Below are 25346 nucleotides of genomic sequence, written 5' to 3' on the forward strand. Positions count from 1 at the left end.
TTAGACTTATACCTTTTAAAGGAAGTTTGTAAATAATCCATTTTTATATTCTGTGTAGACTATTTTAATAACTACTTTAGAAATGAAATCATAAGACTATACTCTGTGATATATCAATGATAAAAAACTAATTAAATTTACTTAAAATTCTCTTAAATCACTTACTTCAAAGAATTGCTTTTAATTATAAATAAAAGATCTTTTTTTTTTTAAAGTGATCAACTAACGAGGAAATACTTTAGAAATCTTAATAGCCTAGATTACTTTCTCTTTTTAATTTGCTAGCTCTTATCAAAAAAATTGTTTTTTTGTCCTCACATTAAGATGTATAAACTCTTGCTTCCTTTGCTATGCACACAGTATTGTACCAAAATGGCAAAGATTCAATTTACAATAATTTGTATTTTCTATCAGGTAAAGAAAGCTGAGCGCAAGAAGCATTGATGCTTTTGAACTGTGGTGTTGGAGCAGACTCTTGGGAGTCCCTTGGACTGCCAGGAGGTCTAACCAGTCCATCCTAAAGGAAATCAGTCTTGGGTATTCACTGGAAGGACTGATGTTGAAGCTGAAACTCAAATATTTTGGCCATCTGATGTGCAGAGTTGACTCATTTGAAAAGATCCTGATGCTGGGAAAGATTGAAGGCAGGAGGAGAAAGGGACGACAGAGGATGAGATGGTTAGATGGCATCACCAACTCAACGGACATGAGTCTGGGTAAACTCCGGGAGTTGGTGATGGACAGGGAGGCCTGGCGTGCTGCGGTTCATGGGGTCTCAAAGAGATGGACATGACTGAGCGACTAAACTGAACTAAAGTGAAGTAACGGCGCAAGTTTTGTTGGACATAAACTGTAACTTGTTTAGTGATCAGGCATTTTAACTTTTAAAAATGAAGCTCATTAAAAAGCTACAAGTGTAAGCTCAAATATAATTACCTAAACATTTATAAGCATGTTTATACATTCTTATATTTTGAAAATTTATGTAAGCTATCAAATACTGCTTCTATGTGCTGCTGACAGTTTTTCACAATTCACATGTACACATATGTAGCATATCCCACATTCCTCCCCTTCATCACTCAACCTTAATTTCTTATATTTGAAGAAATATTTATTAACTAAAAAGTAATCTGAAAGCATATCATGTTCATTAAAGCCTTCTTTTGCTAGGGAGATGAACAAAAGCAAAAATAGATAAACTTACACAATTCTAACAACCACTGGAAGCCAGCAAGAAGCATGTGGTCCTACCTTCAGGAGGTAAACTGTAGAGCTGGGCCACAGGTCCAGTCACAGGAATAACAGGTAACTGGAAATGGAAAGAACTTTTAATCGTTGGGAGTGGCAGGCGATTTTTAGGAAAGCATTTCCTCATTATCAGACTGGAGGTGTTGACAAGAGGATCAAGGGTCCTTACTGCCAAACATTCCTGTTTTATAAGAAAAGAAAAGAAAAAAAAAGTGAATAAGTGAAACAATTTTATATTACTTCAGAAAATAATGTGTTAATAATTTTCAAAAGGACAAAACCTAAATTTTTAACATAATTATAAAGTAGCTTTGAATAATCTGAAATACCTCTTTGTAAGAACCTCATGTGGCAAATTTGGCAGCAATTTTCCTCACTTATCCTAACTTAGCAGAAATCAGTACCATGTTTGGTTCCAGAACTCACCAAAGCACTAATACCTATGAGTGACTTAGGGAGCATTTTAGCAAGCCTAGGCCATAAAATAAAAATTTAATGGAAAAGAAATAAAGAAAAATTCATAAAGAAAGATATAAGAAATAAAAAGGAATGTGCATTTAGCTGAGCCTTTTTCAGAATTCTATCAGTTATCATGCAATAGCACCTCTAATAAATTAGCTGTTCGACTTAGAAAAGAATAGCCTGAATATCACAATTTTAAGTTTTAAGAATTTAATTTACTATCCTGGTATCTAATATTAAGAAGGGCTCTTGAATAGGACATTTGAAACTATTTCATTTAACACTGTTATTATTGACAATTGACACTTAGATGGCTTAAATGGCAATTTGATAACCTGTGCAATTTTCAACAGAAATCTTCACATCTGACCTGTCAAAACAGCTGAGAAACTAAGACTGAGAAATGTGAAGTGGCATAAACCAATCACCCAATCTCTCCTCATATACTGTCTATTTTAAGAATAGCAAAAATTAGTGCATATGATTGATCTACAATAGAAAAAGCTGAGTTAACATAAAATGTGTATTCACATATCTTAACTACTCCCACAAAAAGATTAGTTGTCATGTGTAAGACCAAGAGGGCACAATCAAGATGTTGGCTGGAAAGTTCAAGAAGACAGATTTCATTCTAATAACTAGAGTCTTGTAAAAATAAAAGGGTTACTTTGCAACATCCCCACTCCCCGTCATCAAGAGCCTTCTACAGATGCTAGAATACTATTGAGAAGGTTTGTGCGTACGATGGCTGGCAGAACCAGAATCCCTAACTCCAAGTTTCACTTTTGTACCTTCATTATTTAAAAATATTCTCTCCAGAAAAAAGACACAGAGAACACTCACAAATAACATACCTCCCTTAGCAGTAATAAAGGATTAATGAATATTTATGAAAGGAACATACAAAACTGAGTATAGATAACAGCAAACCTTAGAAAATATGGCTATATGGAATCCATTCCTGCACAGGCAGATTTATACACGTTCCTTCTACCTATGGGGGGAAAAAAATCTCATCTTGCAGAGATATGCACTAAGTACTTTCTCGAACTTAGTCTAAGGTCACACATGAGAAATGATTGTGCCTTTTGGTTTTCAAATTTTTTAAATATATTTGTCATATTGTACTTTTAGAAATAGTAAGTTTTCTTAAGAACCAAATCCTATCATTAATAGATAATCATAATAACAGGAAGAAAATTAAAAACTTACTTGCGAAGTGTTATAAAGAATTTTCATCCCATTGGCATCAATAAATGCTTTTCTTCCCAACTTGATATTCGTAACACTTTTTAAACTCTGTAAAATTCCTTTTCGAATGAGCATGTTTCTATGCCGATTATCATGGCGGTGCCAATCTACATAAATTGTTAAAAGGACTTGGACATATCCTCTGTCTACAGCTCTCCTGGCATTAGTTTCTTTAACAAAAAAAAAATTGAAAAAGAATATTTTTAAAATAATAAGAGACACTGGTAAAGTCAAATTGAAAACATAACCATAATATTGTAATGAATTCTTATAATTCCTTTTTTCCAAGAAAAACTATGGCAACCACATATTCAAATATTTTTTAGGTAACAAAATAAATACAATAAGTTCCAGATAACAAAGTATAATTTTCCAGAAATGTGCCTATCTATTGTTTTGAGTTAAATAAGTAACAAAATATCTTTAACACAATTAAGGTTGTATCTTTCCAAATGTTAATACTAATGAAACTTTCATAATTTTAAAACCTATTAATATATTAACTTTGATTACACCAAAAGGAATATATAAGCCTTTAACTTACTAGTTGTGACTATGATTTTCTTAAATGCCACTATCATTACTGTAACTTCCATTACAACCTTCATGTGAAATTAACTTTGTATGTAAGCACACTCTATTTATTTTGTGTCTAGAAGAGCTAGTTTGCTAAGGTGTGGCTATCAGGCAAAGCAAACTAGCTCTTTCAAACATACAATAGAGATATTAAAGACTTTTCACATAAGAAAGCACCCCTCCTACCCCGTGAGTTTCTCCCAGCTCTCTAATATCAGAATATAATGTCTAAGAGGGCATTAAGAAGTTTGTTGATCTCAGTGTCTTTACCTATGTTTTAGGTGTGCATTAGCACATTCAAAACTAGTATTGAAGGCAACTAAGAGCAGCACAGCCTTACTGCTGCATTATCTTCATGTTCATGCCATGAGCCTGGCATTTTATAGATAAACATAGATGAGGAAGAGACTGGTATTTCTAACGAAACAACCTCAGGTGAGTTGGTATTGCACATTCTCTTGCACTCATCATTGGCGCACCCATGTGGTGGTGGGTGGCGATCTATAAGAAGTTCAAATAGTTCTAACTAATAATAGTTTCATGTCTTTTAAACAAATATATATATATTTTTTGTTTGTTTATTCTAGTTGGAATATATAAGCCTTTAGCTTACTAGCTTTTTAGTATCACCAACAATACTTAAAAGATATTACTATCATAATGTCTTAAAAGACATTACAATTACTGAAACTCCTATCACAAACTGTGTTTCCAGTGGAATTCCCAAAAGCCTAAATGGTATTTACGAGAAATATTTAAATTCTTCATTGAAGATCAAATAAGAAACCTGTCCATAACACAAACACAGTGAGTGACCCTTAGTACAAAGCTATCTGCAATCCAGAGTCATTCTACTTGTCAGTTACTTTTTTAGCATTGTGCTTGCCTACCATCCTCCTCTGAAGGAGAAAAAGGGAGGGAGTAAAAGAAAGATTACTATTTAAAACTGAAGATATCAGCATTTCAATCATTTTAGGTTATTGATTTCTATAAACCCTTGAAACTTATGTTTTAGTTTTTCCTGACTTAGAATTAGTGACTTTGTCATTAGTGATTCTGCAAATTAGTAATAAGCTTTAATAAATATTTAGCTTAATGGGTATTTTAATCTACTCTAAATCAAAAATATATACCTATATTAATTTAAAAATTAATGTTTAAATGCCTTGAACAACAAAGGCAGGGTGGACACATCAAAGCAAGGCTACAGATATCTCTGAAATTAATCCAAGTATTCTAATCTTGGTCTACAGTTTATCACATCAAATATGAAAACAAAGCTATACAGCTAATCTACATGAAAACAAATCTATATAGCTAATCTAATTGAATACTACACATTTAAAGGACAAAACTGTCAACTGAACATAGCAGCTATAACATTAATACCTAAGGCTATTTTTTAATTTAATAAATCATTATCAAATATCAGATTTTCAATTAATCATTTGTTACTATTCTTCTCATAATTCAAACTTAAGGGCAAGTTGGTCTCACCTTTGATAGACAGTTTTGGGGAAAAATAACATCAAAAGCCATCAACATAGATATTTAGGATTGAATGTTATCATGGTTAAATACAATGTTAATTTAATCAACCAGTGAGAATGGGAGTGCTAAGAAAATTAATATTTAAAATATAGATACTGAGTATCATGGAGAGACAGATCCACATAATGTAGATGGTTACTCTCCAAAAGCAATGTATGACACATTTCCTCCAACACTTCAATTTCAAAGATTAAAAAAACAATGCTTTAGTTTCTAAATGCATTCAATAAACTCTAAATTTACATTAAGCCACTTTAATGTTACAAATCTGAATTTATGGTAGTAATAAAATTTCTAATAAGGAGGTTCTAATTAAAAATCATACATTTTATCGAGACAGTAGTTGTCAAAGATACTCTTCATAGTAATGTTCTCAAGGCCACGTTAGGGTCACTTTTTCAAAATGATACTATATTGTATTTACATGTTACTTTCCCATACTAACAAGGCTTCATATAAGTAATTTAGAGAAAGGAACTAAATATACTTGAAGAAATTATATAAATACACTGATAAACAAGTTAGAGCTCAATAAACATAAATGACATTAGTTATACATCGATCAACTGCACTAAAAGATAAAATCAACTTTGACGTTAAATTATTATGAACAAGCCTTATAGCCATTAACTAAATCTACATTTCCAGTTTCTTTAAAATAGTAGTTAGAATACTCAGAAAAACAGTATCTAGTATTTCTAGTATTTAAAAACTTACTTGATTTTAGCAATGCAGCAAGAGTGTCTAAAGCAACCCTGTCAACATGAGAAAACACAAACAACAACAAAACTAGTAAAATTAATCTACAATAGTAAAGTCATACAATCTTTTCAGATAAGTAATCAGTATCTACTCCAAATGTCATTCCTGGGATACTCAGTTACATATGGTGCCTCTCTGTAGGTCTCACTTCCTTCAGGTTAAAATTGGTTATGAGGAAATATCAACAAAGAAGCACCAGAAAATGTTTAAGAAAAGAAAAAGAAGAAAATTAACAATGTTTAAGTCTTCATATCAGAGGTTAGATGAATAGAATCATTGTACCTGTATCTGACTGGGCCAGAGTTCACAAAGGAATACTATTCTGACTGGGCCAGAGTTCACAATGGAATACTATTAACAATCATACTCAGAGTCACAAAAAACTTAAAACAAAAACAAGTTTTAACAGAGTTTGTAACTACAAAATTCTATAGGTATTCATAGCTATCTGACTTCAAAGTATGTTAGTTCTATCAAGCAATAATCCTAACATTTAATGTGGTAACAAATGTAAAATATTTTGGGACAAGGAGATCAGGGAGAGGATATATGAGCCCTTAACATTTTTCAGCCATATAGCTCTGAAGAGAACAATGACTTAATTCATATCTCAAAAATTCTTACTGCCTATTAGAGCACTCAGATTTTCTTTGAACATAAATATGCAGTTACACACAGTGAAATCAATGCCATTCAGCACCTTTAAAAATACATATAACATCACTGTGGAAAACCTGTAATTCAAATGGTTTTTTTAGAAATGAGTTACTGAAGAAATGGCACTTACTTTCAGGAACTTTAAAAATATAAGACTACATACCACAGTACCTCTTAGTAAGATTTCAATAAGGATAATTAATTTGCATATAAATATGTATACTGTCAAATTTAAGCATTTCACTCATCATTAAGGATTTGTTGAATGCCTACTAGATACCCACAGTAGCAGGTTCTTCATGGTTATAAAATTAGAAAATAAAATTAACTCTTACATAGATTATTTTACAATCTTGATAATGTAATAAAATGTACACATCTATGGAAAAGTAAAAAATTAAAACCAAACATATCTACTCAAGAAAACAAAACTGAAAACAAGGGAATAAAATTAAGAAAGCTGCACACCTATTAGTAGTACACATACCATGATCAGATGATAACTTTTAAAATGACTTAGAAGATTTAGGATGGATACAGTTTTAAGATGGATACTGGTTCACAGTAAAACCTGAAACAATAATCTAGGACTAGGCACAAAAGTGCTCATTTATGATAAATGCTCATTATTGTTACCCTCTAGAGCAAGCCGTTAACAATTACACTTTGGTTTACTGATACAAATAAAGCAACCATATAAAACTTTATTTATGATAACATTTGGAAAATAAAAGCAAAAGTATATGCCCTAAAAAATACAAATTCATGCAACTAAATTTCTCAAACAATGTGCAGTTTTGGTAATGGCATGTTGAAAGTGAATGAAAAGTATAAAATTAAAACAATTTTCAGAGCACTGACTCATCAGTAAGAAGCTTTGCATAAGCCTTGTAATTAATTACACAGTAATATGCTCTTAAGACTGTAAACTATCAGAATAAGGATGACTTTTAAATTGGTCAAAATTAAATACAGAACTAACTGGGCCTTCTAAGTAAAATGGCAATTTAGGGGAAAAAAAATGGAAAGGAAGACTTCATTCAGTAAGACCTGACAAATGCCAAAAATTGTTCTACATGCCTTGTACATGTTTTTTAGTTGTACATGCTTTATAGTTTAACTTTTTTTTTAATCCTAGTCTCCAGAATTGGCACATTTTATGAATAAAGACACTAAAGATTTCAGAATATAATATGCCTAAGGTCACATAAAAACTGTGATGAAAAATGACTAAAATGGTTGCTAAGAAAGAAAATTAAGAAATCAGAAATGTCAGTCTCCTCCACAAAGATATGTTGAAGTCCTAACCCCTAGCACCTCAGAATGTGGCCTCATCTGGAAACAAGATCTTTGCAGATATAATTAAGATGAAGTCATGCTGAAATAGACTGCTCTTGATGCATCAAGGCTGATGCTCTAGTAAAAAGAGAGAAGACTATTTGAAGACAGACACACAAGCTCACCATATGAACACAGAGTCAGAGACTGAAATGTCGCAGCTACCAGCCAAGGGAACACTGAAGACTGCCAGCAAGCCATTGAAAGCTAGGGACAGAGAGGGGTTCTCCCCTACAGGCAACAAAGGGAACACTGGCCCTGTTGACAGGCTGATTCTCAACTTCAGCCTCCAGAGACAATTAATTTCTAACATTAGAAAAAATGCTAAAGAAAAATCTCATAATAGTTGTGTAGGATACATTTTCCTAAACAAGACAAAATCCAGAAGCCAACACCCTTCTTCTAGAGCCACCCTCTCCTCCCCTCATCCCACCCTCTAGGTCATCGCAGAGCATCAGGCTGGGCTCTTGCATTATATAATAACTTCCCACTTGCTATCTATTTTACACATAATGGTGTAGATATGTCAGTGCAATGCTGCTTGTTCAATTCATCCCACACTCTCCTTCCTTGCTGTGTCCACAAGTTCTCCACATCTCTGTCTCCATTCCTTTCCAACAAATATGTCCATCAGTACCATTTTTCTAGATTCCATATACATGAATTCATATACAATTTTCATTTTTCTCTGACTTATTTCTCTTTTTACTTAATAGGCTCTAGGTTCATCCAGCTCACTACCACTGACTCAAATTTGTTCCTTTTTATGGCTGAGTAATATTGCTCTGTATGTATGTACTCCATCTTCTTTACGCATTCATCTCTTAATGTATACCTAGGTTGCTTCCATGTCCTGCTACTGTAAATAGTGCTGCAATGAATATTTGGGCACATGTGTCTCTTAGAATCTGGTTTTCTCAGGGTATATGCCCAGTAGTAGGGTTTCTCGGTCATATGGTATTAATAGGTTTATTCCTAGTTTTTTAAAGACTCTCCATACTGTTCTCCATTATGGCTGTTATCAGTTTACATTCCCACCAACAGTTCAGGAGCATTCCCTTTTCCCAACACCCCCTCTAGCAATTACTATTTGTAGATTCTTTGATGATGGTCACTCTGACTGGTGTGAGGTGATATGTCATTATAGTTTTTATTTGCATTTCTCTAATTTAAAGTTTTAAAAATCTTAAGAGCACTTTCAGAAATATCTTTCTCCCTGCTGCTGCTGCTGCTGCTAAGTCGCTTCAGCCGTGTCCGACTCTGTGCGACCCCATAGACAGCAGCCCACCAGGCTCCGCCATCCCTGGGATTCTCCAGGAAAGAATACTGGAGTGGGTTGGCATTTCCTTCTCCAAAGCATGAAAGTGAAAAGTGAAAGTGAAGTCACTCAGTCGTGTCCGACTCTTAGCAATCCCGTGGACTGCGGCCCACCAGGCTCCTCTGTCCATGGGATTTTCCAGGCAAGAATACTGGAGTGGGGTGCCATTGCCTTCTCCTCTTTCTCCCTACTAGCAATTGTTTACAACACATGTGAACCAAACAAAAATGCTCTGACATTTTCTAAGACTTACACTCTATGTTTTTTTCTTGATGCATATTCTTCACACTGGCAAAACTGGGATATACACCCAATTCCTTCCTCCCATCATGCCTGTTCCATAGCTCCACTAGATTAAAAGAAATTATGAAGTTCGATGTAAAGTCATCTAGATAGTCTTACCAAGATGCTATTTTAAATATTTTTAAAAACTTCAGCACAGAGGAATTTCTGAAATTCTATGTCACTTATAAGTCTGTATGAACTTATAGTCACCAAAAGGTTACAGAAAAATATTTATTGAAATGCACATTTTATTATGTTAATTAGAATTTCTCAGCATCAATATTTTATACTTCCTCATATATTTTTCCAATCTTCATAAGTCCTACACAGAATAACACAGCTCACAATGGCTTTAAATACAGTTTATGGCTTATTCATTTAAGAGCAGTGAAGAAGGAAAAGCTTAAGCCCCAGGTACTCATAAAGTTATTTAAGTTGGGAGGTCAATCCTTGCAATTACCTCCAAACCTATGTGTGCTAAGTTGCTCAGTCATGTGCGACTCTTTGCGACCCTATGGACTGTAGCCTGACAGGCTCCTCTGTCCGTGGGGATTCTCCAGGCAAGAATACTGGAGTGGGTTGCCATGCCCTCTTCCAGGGGATCTTCCCAACGCAGTGTTCAAATCTATGTCTCCTGCACTGGCAGGCAGGCTCCTTACTATTAGCACAACAAGGGAGGCCCCTCCAAACCTATAGAGAAACTCAAAATGATAGTGTTACAATAAATTCAGAGTTGCTTCCTTGTAAATTAACAATGTTTAAATCCAAAACCTAAAACTGGAAAGGAAAGAAAATCTAAAAGGGAAGCATCGCTCTTCAACCATAAATAATAATCCTCAATCTTCTTCAACTAAATGCAGGGTACTATTTAAGGACACGAAGAACTGTGACACAAATGCTCTAGATGTTGAGATTGTTTAATTATGGGGGGAGAGACCCTATGATTATTCAAAATAATAAAGGAATCATGATACAGATGTCTGATCAATGAATGTTTATCCTTTTTAAAGTAAAGTTTTAAAAAAGGTGTTCTTTTTAAAACACAGAGAAAAGAATGAAGAGATAATTTAGATAATGACATTCCTTTCTCAGAAGTTTAGACCCACTGATTTCTACATGGTTTTAGAAATATATCATGTTGTATATTATAAAGATACTTGTAAAATGTTCTTATCTCCTAGGAACATTATATATTAGATTTGGTAATGGGTTATAATAGGTTAATTTAGATCTTAAGTAGGAGATCATAGTCATTAGATAAAAATTAATTATGAAGTACTTTAAACATCCAAAAGAGGAAAGGCATAACAATTTTAAAGATAAAGAATATATTTTTAATATTAAATAGGATTCATTCATCCACATTACTACACTGCTTACCTAAACTAATGACACTGCATTAATATAGGCACTGCGCTAATTACAGGAATTATCTAAACCCTCAAAACAATCTTATGATGTAGGCACCAATGCTACTATTTCACAAATAGGAAACTAGGACACTTAAAAAGTTAGGTAACTGGGGCTTCCCTGGTGGCTCAGTGGTGAAGAATCTGCCTGCCGCTGCAGGAGACATGGGTTCAGTCCCTGGTCTGGGAAGATCTCACATGCTGCAGAACTAACTCCATGTGCTTCAACAATTAAGCCTGTGCTCTAGAGCCCTGGAGCTGCAACTCCTGTGCCCACATGTCACTACTACTGAAACCCACGTGCACTAGAGCCCATGTTCTGCAACAGGAGAAGCCACCGCAACGAGAAGCCTGCTCACCACAACTAGAGAGTAGCTTGTGCAGCAACGAAGATACAGCACAGCTATAAATACTTTACTTCATATCATGAAGCCAGTGAAGGACAGAGCTAACAGGTAAATCCAGTTTCTGCCTGCTTCCAGAGTCCATTCACTGCACCTGTTCTGGTAGCTGGTCTTACTAATTGTGATACAATCATTTTCTTGTATCTGGTCACACTTCATCAGATGCTCTAAGACTGTATAATCTTTATATAAGCAAATATGCCACCATCCCACCAAATACTTAATAAATAATTGTATGTGCAAGTAAGCACCTATTTTCAAGAAGGGAACAAGCTAAATATTTGACCTTTATTAAGAAAGGGTGAAAAGACTGGGTATGTTCTGAACCTAATTCATTGCAAAATTTAGCCTATGAATAGTTGATGTGGACAAGTTTTTCCTTATAAAAGATTCACAACTAATAGAAGTAAAAGAATGAGAAAATTAGAAAAGTCATTATTTTGCACATTTTTAAGAAATAATGGATCTAAGCAATGTCATGAGATATTGCTAAGTGATTAGGTGATAGGAGATAGACCACTTCAACTCGACAATTTTAAGTAATGCAAAACAGAGACCCAGCACCACCTATGAAATATTTTTATAATTAAAAAAAAATCTAATCAAGCTTCAAGCTCCATCAGTCTACAAAAAATTTGAAAGTTAACCTACAAGTTAAAAGACCCCAGGATATAGTTATCTTAATCTATGTTGCGACATTCTATAAAATGTCACCCAGGTCCTTCACCAAATAAATCAGAAACAAAGAACAGAGGGACAGGGAATAGTTACTGACTACAAAAGATTACAAGACTTATCAATCAAACAGAATGTAGAAGAGCTCTTATTTCGATCCTGATTTGAGCAAGACAACTGTAAAAAAAAAAAAAAAAGAAAGAAAGAAAGACATTTCTTAGACATTCAGAAGATATTACTTGATCTTAAAGAATTATTAATATTGTTGAACAAAGATATGATACTTTGGTAACACTAAAAGAAAAAACTGTCTGATAGTGATAATACTAAAGAATTAACAGAATAAATGTCATGGCTGATATTTGCTTTAAAATACTGGTAGGAGGGAGACAAAGAAGGGAAAGATGAAATTTAAATTGCAGAATGTTGACAATTGTTGAAATTGACTGATGGGTATATCAGGGTTCGTTATTCTATCTGTGTGTAGATTTGGAAATTTCCTAAATATAATGAGGAATAATGTGTGTACTTTGTTTTAAACAAACCAACTGCAAAAGGGCATTTTGAGATGGCTAGAGAAAAGTAGACACACAGAATTTTAGATTGTGTTAAGCAATCAATAAATTTGTTGAGTATGATTATAGTATCATGGTTAATTTTAGGTCCTTATTTAGCAGAGTTACATAATGAAGTATTTAGGGGGAAAATGAGAAAATACCTGGTACTTGCTTACAGAAATTCATATATAAGTAAATAACATCTGGGATTTTCTTAAAAAAATACTTTAGGAAACATAAATAAAAGTGTGGAGGGGGAACAAATGAAACAAAAAAGGCAGAATGTTAATAATTGTGGAATATAATAAGTAATTAATATAAATAATTCAAGATAATTAGTTTAATATAATATAAATGCTATATTTGTTTGGAAAATTCCAAAATAATTTTTTTAAAAGAATGACCATTAAAATGGCTTAAGAAAGCACTAATATAATGAAATAACTGAAAATGCTTCAAGTTCTGAGGTTGAAAGACACACAAATGAATGTATCTATATACATATATATATATATATTTGTGGGTGTATGTGTATATATATATACATATATGCACGCAAACATAAATATACATATATGTAGTATATATTTTGAGACATATATATATACATATCTCAAATAAGCAAAAGAATGACATTATTTAACAAAAAAGAAACATATAAATTTAAAATATACCCAGATAATGGTGAGAATGAAGGAAACAGTCAATAAAAGATTATAAAATTGGGTAGGGAATATAGTAGGCACTCAATAAATGTTTCTGAATGAGTGATACTCTGTAAAGATCTTTTTTCCTAGTATCTAGGAATATTCAAAGTCTAAATTTCTATAACAGTATAAATTCAGTTTTCTAATTCTGATATATTTTTGAAGATTAAACTTTATACTAAAGAAAATCTTTATCATAATTAAATCACTATTTAAGAACTAAGAAAGGACCCTAGACACAATTGAACTCAATCATCTCACTGTACAGATTAAGATGATAAGGCCCAAAATAACAAAGGGTATATTTTTATTTACACTTAAAACATTTACTCACTTCATAAGACTGGAATTCTTCTTACTAAATGGTCCGATGATTTTAAACATCAGTTCCACAACTCCATTTTTCCCTAAAGATACAGAATTCACAGCTGGGAAGGGGAAAAAAAGATGAAAAGTGATTTAAAAACCTCAGTGGATAGAAATGTTTATACATGTGGCACACGGCCGAAAAACATATACAAACTGTTTAGTAAATGTGAACTCTAAGTCTCTCATAAAGTCCACCTTAGTTGATACTTCAAAGGCATGCCAATGGGAAGATGAAGTGGGAAAAGAAGTAAATAAATTATGAAAGTTCCTAGAAGTTGTTAATTCTTTCAAATATAGGGAATTGCCCAAAAGCAACAACAAATCAGATCTGCAGGTCAGATTTTAGAAGCAGGTCAGATCTAACAGCACTATAGGAAAGACGGCTGTGGTCTAGGTGAGAAGTAATGAGGACCTTAATTAAAGCGACTGCAGTAGCCAAAAACAGGTCACAACTTTAGACAGAACATGCAAACAATTACCTAACAAGAAAACTGGGCCTAACATTTTCAATCCTGGAAGAAATATTATTCAAAAATTATAGATACACCATTTACTAGCCTCCTGGTGCTTAATGAAATAAAATGCCCTAAAAATATAGTTCCTAAAGTTTTGTATGACAATTTTAATTTCCTCTTTATCTGCTTATCGGTCCATTATCACTTCTAATTTTAGTCTGTTTTATCTTTCTTTTTCCTAAATTAGGGAATTCAGTGGTTCACCTATTTTTAAACCAATTGTTTTGTTTTTTAATGAATTTTTTTAAATTTTATAATGTATTTCTTCTATTTCATTCTCTACTTTCCTTATGTTTATTGCTCTGTTCCTAATTTCTCTATAAATAGCCAATTCATTAATTTCCTTATGCTCTTTTTAATTACATAAGTATTAATTATTTAAGTGTTCAAAACTATTTTTCTGTGAGCACATCTTTAGATACACTTTCAAAGTATAGATCGTGATAATAGATAAATACATACACATACACACAAACCTACCACTGAGATTATCATTACTTTGCAATGATGTTCTTATAATAAAATGTACTCTACAATCTCAATGTCAAGTGTCTTGTTAACATTCCAATCTCATATCCATAGTCAGGAAATAGAAAATCCATACCTCGGGTGTTGGGACCTAACATTATATTAGCAAGAGACAGAGAGAGAAAGAGTATGTATGTGGTGTGTGTGTGGGGTGTGTGTGTGTGTGTGTTGTGAGACACTTCATCTGGGAGGGTAGGTGGGGGGGGGTGTGTGTGTGTGTATTTGTGTTGGGGGACACTTTACCTGAGGCTATCTCTCCGTGTGTGTGTGTGTGTGTGTGTGTGTGTGTGTGTTGTGAGACACTTCATCTGAGAGGGTGGGTGTGGGCGTGGCTGTGTGTGTGTGTTTATGTTGGGAGACACTTCATCTGAGGCTCTCTCTCTCTCTGATCACTGCTCTCTACAGCTTCCTCAGAGGCTCCTGTCCTATTAATTTTGGTTCTTCTACTTCCCTATTGATTGCTAAAGATAATTAGTTCCAGGTGTCTATGCCCACCACATCCCTTCCTTCTCAATTTTCCTCTCATCTGTGAAAATCCAAATAGGCACAGCAGTTTTCCCAGTTGTCAATACTCAGATATTCTTCAACATCTTTTCCACAGGCTGCCTACTCATCAGCCTAACTACATACCTTAACAAATGGGGGGAATTAATGAGAATTCTTAAGACTTTGTCAACTCACCTTCTTACATCACCTTTGAGGGAGTGGTTAGAATTACAAAGAGCCATATTAAATATTCTTGTTCCTTGTCCACAACTTTCAAAGATTTATGGAGTTAAAGTACTTTAAAATTTTCATTTTGTGTTAATGTGACAACATCAAGCTAACTAAAAGCTGCTCTGAAATACTTACAGTTGGCAGAATATACTCGTAAAAGCTGAAGACAAGGCAAAACCAAGCGATGATTCTGCAAATTCTGTTTGACCAAATTCAGAGTTATATTTAGAGCTCCATTAATTCTAGCTTTCACTCCAAATTTTTTGTCTGTTTAAAAATAAATGAACAAACATAATTTATTCCTATGTCACTTTTGAATAAAATTAAAATGTCATAAAACAATGGAATTCCTAAAATTAATGCTATGAATGCATATTATCAACTATTAATATAAAGTTGACCTGAAATAACTAAAGCTGTAATCGTTTTCTTATATATTTTAATACTTCTTACACTTCTAAAACATGGCTTGAAAGAGTAAGGGGCAGGCAGGATGACAGGGCAGGGCAACAGAGGGTGGAGTGAGTGGCCCAACACTTAAACCATTATTGAAAGGAATAACTTAACTGATTTACCCTACACAGGAAAGACTCTCCAGCTTAACACAGTCAAAGGAATACCATCACATGGTTAAAGAGAATTGGGAAGAATCTAAATGTACAATACCAACATTATTTACTTAATATTAACTGTACTGTTTTCAGACTTAGAATATGCATGCATGCATACTAAGTCACTTTAGTAGTGACTCTTTGCAACCCTATGGACTGTAACCCAGCAGACTCCCTGCCAATGGGATTCTCCAGGCATTAGAACACTGGAGTGGGTTGCCATGCCCTCCTCCAGGGGATCTTCCTGATCCAGGGATTGAATTTGAGTATCCGATGGCTCCTGCATTGCAGGCAGATTCGTTATTGCTGAGCCACTGGGGAAGCCCCAAAGAATATAATGAACAGCTTATTAGAAAATAATCTAAAAAATATTATCAAATAAATTTCTAGAGGGAGCTAATTCTTAACAAAGAAAAGGAAGAAAAGAAAGTTCTTGATTTTTATTATTAGGAAGAGATTAAAATAGTAAAAAAAAAAAAAAAAATCTGGACAACAAGAATTTAAGAATGTTAAGATTTTTAACAAAGAAAGTAAGCACAACTAGCAAGCAAAGTTCCATCAACAGAAAATGTAAGTCAAAAAACCTAATATTCCTAAGGGAAAATTATTCTCAGCCCATAAGGGAAAAGTAAAAATGTTAGAAAACCACCCAAGAAATTCAAATATAATTCAATAATATAAAAATGTAAAACTAGGACAAATAATTAAGGAAACAGCAAAAATTTAGAAGTATAGAGGAAAATATTAAAAGAGCTACAACTTACAAGGGACATTAAAGAAATAAAAATATAAAGTAAACAATATCTTAATTTAAGCACAAGAAAGATAATGAAAGCTTTATGCTTTAATGAAAAGCATAAGAAAAATAACCTGGTTTTAAACAGAGGAGGAAGCATGATATAACAATATTCACCAATACAAAAAGGTTTTCTCATTTTATTTTTCATTTTCAACAAAAATTTCAGAAAGCAGCCTTTAAATCTCAAACATAAGAGTTTAAAAATATAAGAAAGAGCTAACATGTTTCTTAAATAAACTGAATATATGTTTAAGCCTTAAGGTCCCTAAGATACCTGAAAAATTAAAGTCATCTCAGGGATACTTTATGACAATGATTATTAACAGTATTATTTAAATATTATACAATACTAAAAGATATGCATGAAATACACATAAGTATACAAACTGCATACACATTTCCAGACACTTTTTAGAAAAAGCACCGTAGCCAAACACTTTAAAGTTTAAAGCCACAAGGCAATGGCAGAACCGTTAAAAAATCACTACTCAAAGAGTTTAGAGAGTCATTTCAATTCTGTGCAGACAGACAACTCTACACTGAGCTTAGGTTCTAGTCAAAGAATGCTTTTCTTTTAACCTAATCTAAATCAGCTTCCTCCCTTGTTTTATAGCCTGTTTTCTCAATTTGTAGTTTTCAATATTTTGTATGTCTTACTATTGTAATAAATCAGTCTTACAATTTTTTATATCTCTTTTGATCTTAACTAGCTTGTAAGCTTTTTAAGCATTGAGACATGACTACCACTATTGGTTGGTCATAGTGATGACCAACCAAACTCATGTCCATCACTGACTTAATGGACATGAGTTTGAGCAAACTCAGAGAGGTAGTGAAGGACAGGGAAGCCTGGCACGCTGCAATTCATGAGGTCGCAAAGAGTCGGACGTGACTTAACGACTGAACAACAATGAAAAGAAAACATGTTTTATATCTATGCTCCTCAAAGCATCTCCACGCATACTCCCTCCTTCTAGCCTCAACAATATCCATATTATGTGTATCCTTTATAACATATACATGCCAGAAACACACACACACACCAAGACACATTTCTGATTCTGACACATTTGTGTCTTCCTTTTTCCATCACATGCAGTAGAAATATGTGGGAATTTATGATCCTCAATTCATGTAGGTCACTAGTTGACTATAAAAAGCATTCCTGACTAAGGCTAAGAATAAGCAGTAAAATTTTAGATTTTAAAGTTTACCAGTTTCAAGGCACACAGAACCAACGTAACAAAGGTAGTTCCACTTGATAGTCATGCAAGTGAAGCCCTTACCTTTCGGTCCAATCTTTGCAAGAATGGAATGAATCTGCACCATTAACTCCTCATTCAGGGGCGATTCTTTGCTGGCATTCATAAGTAACTGTAATAATATTTGTGAACCACCTTTGGAGACCAAGAAACTTGCTCTTCGACCTCCACCTAAAAAGTTTTTGGAAAGAAATCTGTTCAAACCACAAATTCTTCCATAATATATTAGATATCACACCTTGTTAGCATTCAAGTAAAAGTGATGACTTCAGAAAGCAAACAAATAACATCAAAATAAAATTTTACTTTATTTATATTAATTTAAAAATAGCACAGATAGTAAATAAACACTGATGCAAAACTCATGTTCAAGGCTCTAAACCACATGGGTTTGAGGGACACTGGAAGATATCAAAAACAAAGCAACAACAAAGAGTATGACATTTTGGCTTCCAAATTCCAATACTCAGAATAGCCTCTGTATGAGAATCAGAAAATTCCAAAGTATACATGATACATTTTTGATCATTATTTACAAATAGAAATAGACCAAAGGAAACAAAAACTTACCTGCTGACACCAGCTCAACAAGAATGCTCAAGATATTAAGTGTAGTTTGAAGATCTTTTGTGTTCTGAAATAAACAGTTTATTTGCTTTATTAAAACATTATAAATCTGTGATTCCCAAACTTCTCTCTGTTGGGAACTACCTACATTTACAGATGACCTCTTTGGTTTCTCTAAGAATAAATGTATTTAGGTTTTCACTATTCTCATACATCACTTCAGTCTCTTCTTACTGCTCTTAAAAATTCTTGCAAATCATTTGAGCTATTAATATCAACAGGAATTAATTTGTCATTTGGACATATCAACTTCTACCAAGTAGATAATACAAATAAATGTATCAAAATATAAAAGGCATGACTAACTAGTCACTGAGTTACCCTCTCAAATAGTAACTGTATTATCAATTTTTTTGTGTATCCAGCAAGATAATGTACACACATAAAAGAAATCCAAGTAAATATACATTTATATACAGATTTCTCCAAATGATATAATTCTACCTGATATATTCCATTAGATGGCAATGCCATTGGTTAGATAACCACCTATCAATGTGACATTTAAATATTTAAAATCTTTTGCTATTAAAAAACTGTAACCAAAACCAAGTATACACATTTCCAGGGAAGCAAGTACAATTGTACATGGGAAATTCCTGGAATTTCTGGGTTAATGATAAGGACATTTATTTTGATAGGTATTATTAACTTGCTCTTAGTGGAGCAATTTACATTCCTACCAGTAAAGTTGAAGAGTAATTATTAATATTTTCCAAGGTCTGGACAAACAATTTAATAAGAAAAAATGTTTAAATACTGTACTATGGTTATATTTCTCTTACTAAAAGCAATGTTTGGATAAAGAAAAACAAACAGACACCAGAACTGTGGCCTATTCAAGAAACTGCCTGATCTCAGAATAGAAGGATTTTACAGTGTTTATTTAGACACATTTCAGAATTGCAGTGTATCAGTGACTAGAATGGGACTCTTGTTCTAACTCCTTCCAAAAAGGAATAAATATTGTCTCTGCTTCACCATTTAAGGGCAGAAACTAATGGGTCCAAAAAGTCAAATCCAGAACAGAAAGAGGACCACACATTAAGCAGAGAACCTTGTCTTAGCACTGAGGGTATTATTAACTGGACCACTGACTCACTGGGGATGAAGTTGGAAGAATGAGAGACAAACATTTGTTAAAGAAAAGAATGGATTGATACAGGAGCAATATTGCAATGTGTTTATCTTCTTCCTGGGTACACAGCCAAACCACATTTTCCAGCTCTTCTGTAATTAGGTTTGGGACACATGATTGTGTTCAAGCCACTGAAACCTGAATGGAAGTTACACTGTTATCTCTAGGCCTTATCCAGATAGGTCTCCCATTTGTAATTGACCACCTCCCATCTCTGCTGACTTCAATAGAGACAGGAGCATACAGAAAAAGTATGGGTAGCAATATACATATCAGACAGAAAACTTTTAAAACAAAGGGTATAACAAAAGATAAAGAAGGGAATTACTTAATAATAAAAGGACCAATACAAAAAGAGGATATTAAACTCCTTAACATATATGCACTCAATATACAGCACCTAAAAATATAAAGCAAATACTAGCAGACACGAAAGAAGAAATTGACAATAATACTTAAGAGTAGGGGACTTTAACACAATAAGGTATTGAGAGAGTCGACTCCAATAAGAGAGTCAATTCCTAGGCGGGTTGATAAGAAGTTGGGGGTTCCCCGAGGAGAAAGAGGTCTGGAATTCTAGGAGGAGGAAAGGACTTTTTTTCCTCTACATTCCTTAGTCTTAGTCACATAAAACTTTTTTTTTTTTCTTTAAGCCCAGGACTGAGGATTACACAACAACTCAGTTCAAACTCTGTACTAAGGATTATATAACAACAATGTATCCTGCCTGAGGACAATTTCTCCTTGAAAGTGAAAGTGAAGTCCTGTCTAACTCTGTGACCCCATGGAGTGTAGCCTGCCGGGCGCTTCCATCCATGGGATTTCCCAGGCAAGAATACTGCAGTGGGTTGCCATTTCCTTCTCCAGGGGATCTTCCCGACCCAGGGATCGAACCCAGGTCTCCCACGTTATAGGCAGATGTTTTACCATCTGAGCCACCAGGGAAGTTTTCCTTCTTGAAAACCTGTCTAATCCTGTTCTTAGAATGTATATTATGGGAGTGGGTCTGGTAGGATCTTTCTATTGTTAAATTCTAATCTGTTATTCTAAAATGTAAATTGTAGGAGTGGATCTGATAAAATTTTTACAACTTTGAGACTATCTTTGATTTATTGTAATAGCTAAATTAAAAAGTATATAATTCCCTCACTAAAGCTAGCCAGGGGGGCACTCCCCATCCCTCTTCTGATGTCTATGTCAGAAGCTTTCTCTGTCTCTTCTCATACTTTAATAAAACCCTGCTACACAAAAGCTCTTGAGTGATCAAGCCTGGTCCTGGGTCCTGAAGCCAAATCTTCAGAGATCACAAATCCGACACCGTTCACCATAAACTATCAGTATCCTTATTGTACATATTTTCATGTGTCTTTTAATTTTTTGAGACTTGCTGTGTGGCCCAAAATGTGATCTATTCTGGAGAAGTTTCCATGTGCACTTGAAAAGATTATATACTCTGCTGTTTTGGGATGTGCTGTCCTGCTTACTTCAGTTCAGTTGCTCAGTCGTGTCCGAATCTTTGGACTCCATGGACTGCAGCACACCAGGCCTCCCTGTCCATTACCAAATCCCAGAGTTTACTCAAACTCATGTCCATTGAGCTGGTGATGCCATTCAACCATCTCTTCCTCTGTCATCCCCTTCTCCTCCCACCTCCAAACTTTCCCATCATCAGTCTTTTCAAATGAGTCAGCTCTTCACATCAGGTGGCCAAAGTATTGGAGTTTCAATTTTAACATCAGTCCTCCCAATGAATATTCAGGACTGTTAGCACTGACTGGTTGGATCTCCTTGCATCCAAGGGACTCTCAAGTCTCCTCTAACACCACTGTTCAAAAGCATCAATTCTTCTACGCTCAGCTTTCTTTATAGTCCAATTTTCACATACATACATGACTACTGGAAAACCATAGCCTTGATTAGATGGCCCTTTGTTGGCTAAGTTTGTTGGCTAAGTAAAGTCTCTGCTTTTTTTGATTAGACCAAAGCCTTTGACTGTCTGGATCACAATAAACTGTGGTAAATTCTGAAAGAGATGGGAATACCAGACCACCTGACCTGCCTCGTGAGAAACCTGTATGCAGGTCACGAGACAACAGTTAGAACTGGACAGGGAACAACAGACTGGTTCCAAATAGGAAAAGGAGTATGTCAAGGCTGTATATTGTCACTCTGCTTATTTAACTTATATGTAGAGTACATCATGAGAAATGCTGGGCTGGATGAAGCACAAGCTGGAATCAAGATTGCTGGGAGAAATATTGACAACCTCAGATATGCAGATGACACCTTCTTATGGCAGAAAGTGAAGAACTAAGAGCCTCTTGATGAAAGTGAAAGAGGAGAATGAAAAAGTTGGCCTAAAGCTCAACATTCAGGAAGCTAAGATCATGTCATCCAGTCCCATCACTTCATGGCAAATAGATGGGGAAACAGTGGAAACAGTGGCTGATTTTATTTTGGCGGGCTCCAAAATCACTGCAGACGGTGACTGCAGCCATAAAATTAAGAAACGCTTATTCCTTAGAAGGAAAGTTATTACCAACCTAGACAGCATATTAAAAAGCAGATTCATTACTTTATCAACAAAGGTCTGTCTAGTCAATGTTATGGTTTTTACAGTGGTCATGTATAGATGTGAGAGTTGGGCTGTACAGAAAGCTGAGTGCAGAAGAATTGATGCTTTTGAACTACAGTGTTAGAGAAGACTCTTGAGAGTCCCCTGGACTGCAAGGAGATCCAACCAGTCCATCCTAAACAAAATCAGTTCTGGATGTTCATTGGAAGGACTGATGTTGAAGCTGAAACTCCAATACTTTGGCCACCTAATGCGAAGAGCTGACTCATTGGAAAAGACCCTGATATCGGGAAAGATTGAAGGCAGGAGGAGAAGGGGACAACAGAGGATGAGATGGTTGGATGGCATCACTGACTCAATGGACATGAGTGTGGGTGAACTCCAAGAGTTGGTGATGGACAGGGAGGCCTGGCATGCTGCAGTTCATGCGGTCTCAAAGGTTCGGACACGACTGAGCGATTGTACTGAACTGATTAGACAGCCCTTTGTTGGCTAAGTAAAGTCTCTGCTTTTTAATATGCTGTCTAAGTTGGTCATAACTTTCCTTCCAAGGGGTAAGCATCTTTTAATTTCATGATTGCAGTCACCATCTGCAGTGATTGTGGAGCCCAAAAAAACAAAGTCTGTCACAGTTTCCACTGTTTCCTCATCTATTTGCAGTGAAGTGATGGGACCGGATGCCATGATCTTCGTTTTCTGAATGTTGAGTTTTAGGCCAACTTTCTCACTCTCCTCTTTCACTTTCATCAAGAGGCTCTTTAGTTCTTCTTCAGTTTCTGCCATAAGGGTGGTGTCATCTGCATATCTGAGGTTATTGATATTTCTCCTGGCAATCTTGATTCTAGCTTCTGCTTCATTCAGCCCAGCGTTTCTCATGATATACTCTGCATATAAGTTAAATAAGCAGGGTGACAATATACAGCCTTGACATACTCCTTTCCCTATTTGGAACCAGTGTGTTGTCCGTGTCTAGTTCTAACTGTTGCTTCCTGACCTGCATACAGGTTTCTCAAGAGGCAGGTCAGGTGGTCTGGTATTCCCATCTCTTGAAGAATTTTCCACAGTTTGTGGTGATCCACACAGTCAAAGGCTTTGGTATAGTCAATAAAGCAGAAGTAAATGTTTTTCTGGAACTCCCTTGCTTTTTTGATAATACAATGGATGTTGGCAATTTGATCTCTGGTTCCTCTGCCTTTTCTAAAACCAGCTTGAACATCTGGAAGTTCATGGTTCACGTATTGCTGAAGCCTGGCTTGGAGAATTTTGAGCATTACTTTACTAGCATGTGCTACTGCTAAGTCACTTCAGTCGTGTCCGACTCTGTGCGACCCCACAGACGGCAGCCCACCATGCTCCTCTGTTCCTGGGATTCTCCAAGCAAGAATACTGGAGTGGGTTGCCATTTCCTTCTCCAATGCATGAAAGTGAAAAGTGAAAGTGAAGTCGCTTAGTCATGTCTGACTCTTAGCGACCCCGTGGACTGTAGCCTACCAGGCTCCTCCATCCATGGGATTCTCCAGGCAAGAGTAATGGAGTGGGTTGCCATTGCCTTCTCCACTAGCATGTGAGATGAGTACAATTATGCGGTCATTTGAGCATTCTTTGGCATTGCCTTTCTTTGGGATTGGAATGAAAATTGACCTTTTCCTGTCCTGGAGCCACTGCTAAGTTTTCCAAATTTGCTGGCATACTGAGTGCAGCACTTTCACAGCATCACCTTTTAGGATTTGAAATAGCTCAACTGGAATTCCATCACCTCCACTAGCTTTGTTCGTAATGATGCTTCCTAAGGCCCACTTGACTTTGCATTCCTAAATGAGTGACCATACCATTGTGATTATATGGGTAACGAAGGTCTTTTTTGTACAGTTCTTCCGTGTATTCTTGCCACCTGTTCTTAATATCTTCTGCTTCTGTTAGGTCCATACCATTTCTGTCCTTTATTGAGCCCATCTTTGCATGAAATGTTCCCTTGGTATCTCTAATTTTCTTGAAGAGATCTCTAGTCTTTCCCATTCTATTGTTTTCCTCTATTTCTTGGCATTGATCACCAAGGAAAGCTTTCTTATCTCTCCTTGCTATTCTTTGGAACTCTGCATTCAAATGGGTGTATCTTTCCTTTTCTCCTTTGCTCTTCGCTTCTCTTCTTTTCTCAGCTATTTGTAAGGCCTCCTCAGACAGCCATTTTCTTTTTTGCATTTCTTTTCCATGGGGATGGTCTTGATGCCTGTCTCCTGTACAATGTCATGAACCTCCATCCATAGTTCATCAGGCACTCTGTGTATCAGATCTAATCCCTTGAATCTATTTCTCACTTCCACTGTATAACTGTAAGGGATTTGAATTAGGGCATACCTGAAGGGTCTAGTCAGTGGGTGTCAAAGTCCCCTACTGTTAACCATTATTGTCTACTTCTCCTTTCGTGTCTGTTAGTATTTGCTTTATATTTTTAGGTGCTTATATTGAATTCATATATGTTAATGAATTTAATATCCTCTTTTTGTATTCATCCTATTATTATTATATAATGTCCTTCTTTGTCTTTTGTTTTACAAAAGGGTTTTTTGGTCTGATATATGTATTGTTACCCATGCTTTTTTCTGTTTGTTCATGTCTCAATTTATTGAGATCAACAGAGATGGGAGGTGGTGAATTACAAACGGGAGAGGTGGCACCAGTGACAAGGAACCCACTGCCAATGCAGTAGACAGAGCTTTGATCCCTGGGTTGGGAAGATCCCCTAGAGGAGAAAACGGCAACCCACTCCAGTATGCTTGTGTGGAGGATCCCATGGACAAAGTAACCTGGCAGGGTACGGTCAATGGAGCTGCAAAGAGTCAGGCACAACTGAAGTGACTTCGCACACACACACATGCAAGGACAATTATTATAGAAATGCGAATCAAAACGAGGTTTCACCTCACACCTGTCAGAACGGCTATCATCAAAAGAACACAAAAAACAAATGTTGCAAAGGACATTGAAGAAAAAACCTTTGTGCA

General features: G+C 35.2%; 1 protein-coding gene across 2 annotated transcripts in view; it reads right to left on the reverse strand.

The window, feature by feature from the left end:
- AGTPBP1 (ATP/GTP binding carboxypeptidase 1) overlaps nt 1-25346 on the reverse strand; it is a 191752-nt gene that overhangs the window by 117559 nt on the left and 48847 nt on the right. For both annotated transcript variants that reach the window (XM_040244800.1, XM_040244791.1), the window contains 7 exons: nt 18575-18638; nt 18029-18175; nt 15468-15599; nt 13538-13631; nt 5809-5846; nt 2926-3134; nt 1255-1432 (listed from right to left, as the gene is read on the reverse strand). In XM_040244800.1, coding sequence (XP_040100734.1) covers nt 1255-1432; nt 2926-3134; nt 5809-5846; nt 13538-13631; nt 15468-15599; nt 18029-18175; nt 18575-18638 — 862 coding nt within the window. The remainder of the gene's footprint in view (nt 1-1254; nt 1433-2925; nt 3135-5808; nt 5847-13537; nt 13632-15467; nt 15600-18028; nt 18176-18574; nt 18639-25346) is intronic.

Source organism: Oryx dammah, unplaced genomic scaffold, assembly GCF_014754425.2.
Source record: "Oryx dammah isolate SB20612 unplaced genomic scaffold, SCBI_Odam_1.1 HiC_scaffold_1, whole genome shotgun sequence".
NCBI classification, from domain to species: domain Eukaryota; kingdom Metazoa; phylum Chordata; class Mammalia; order Artiodactyla; family Bovidae; genus Oryx; species Oryx dammah.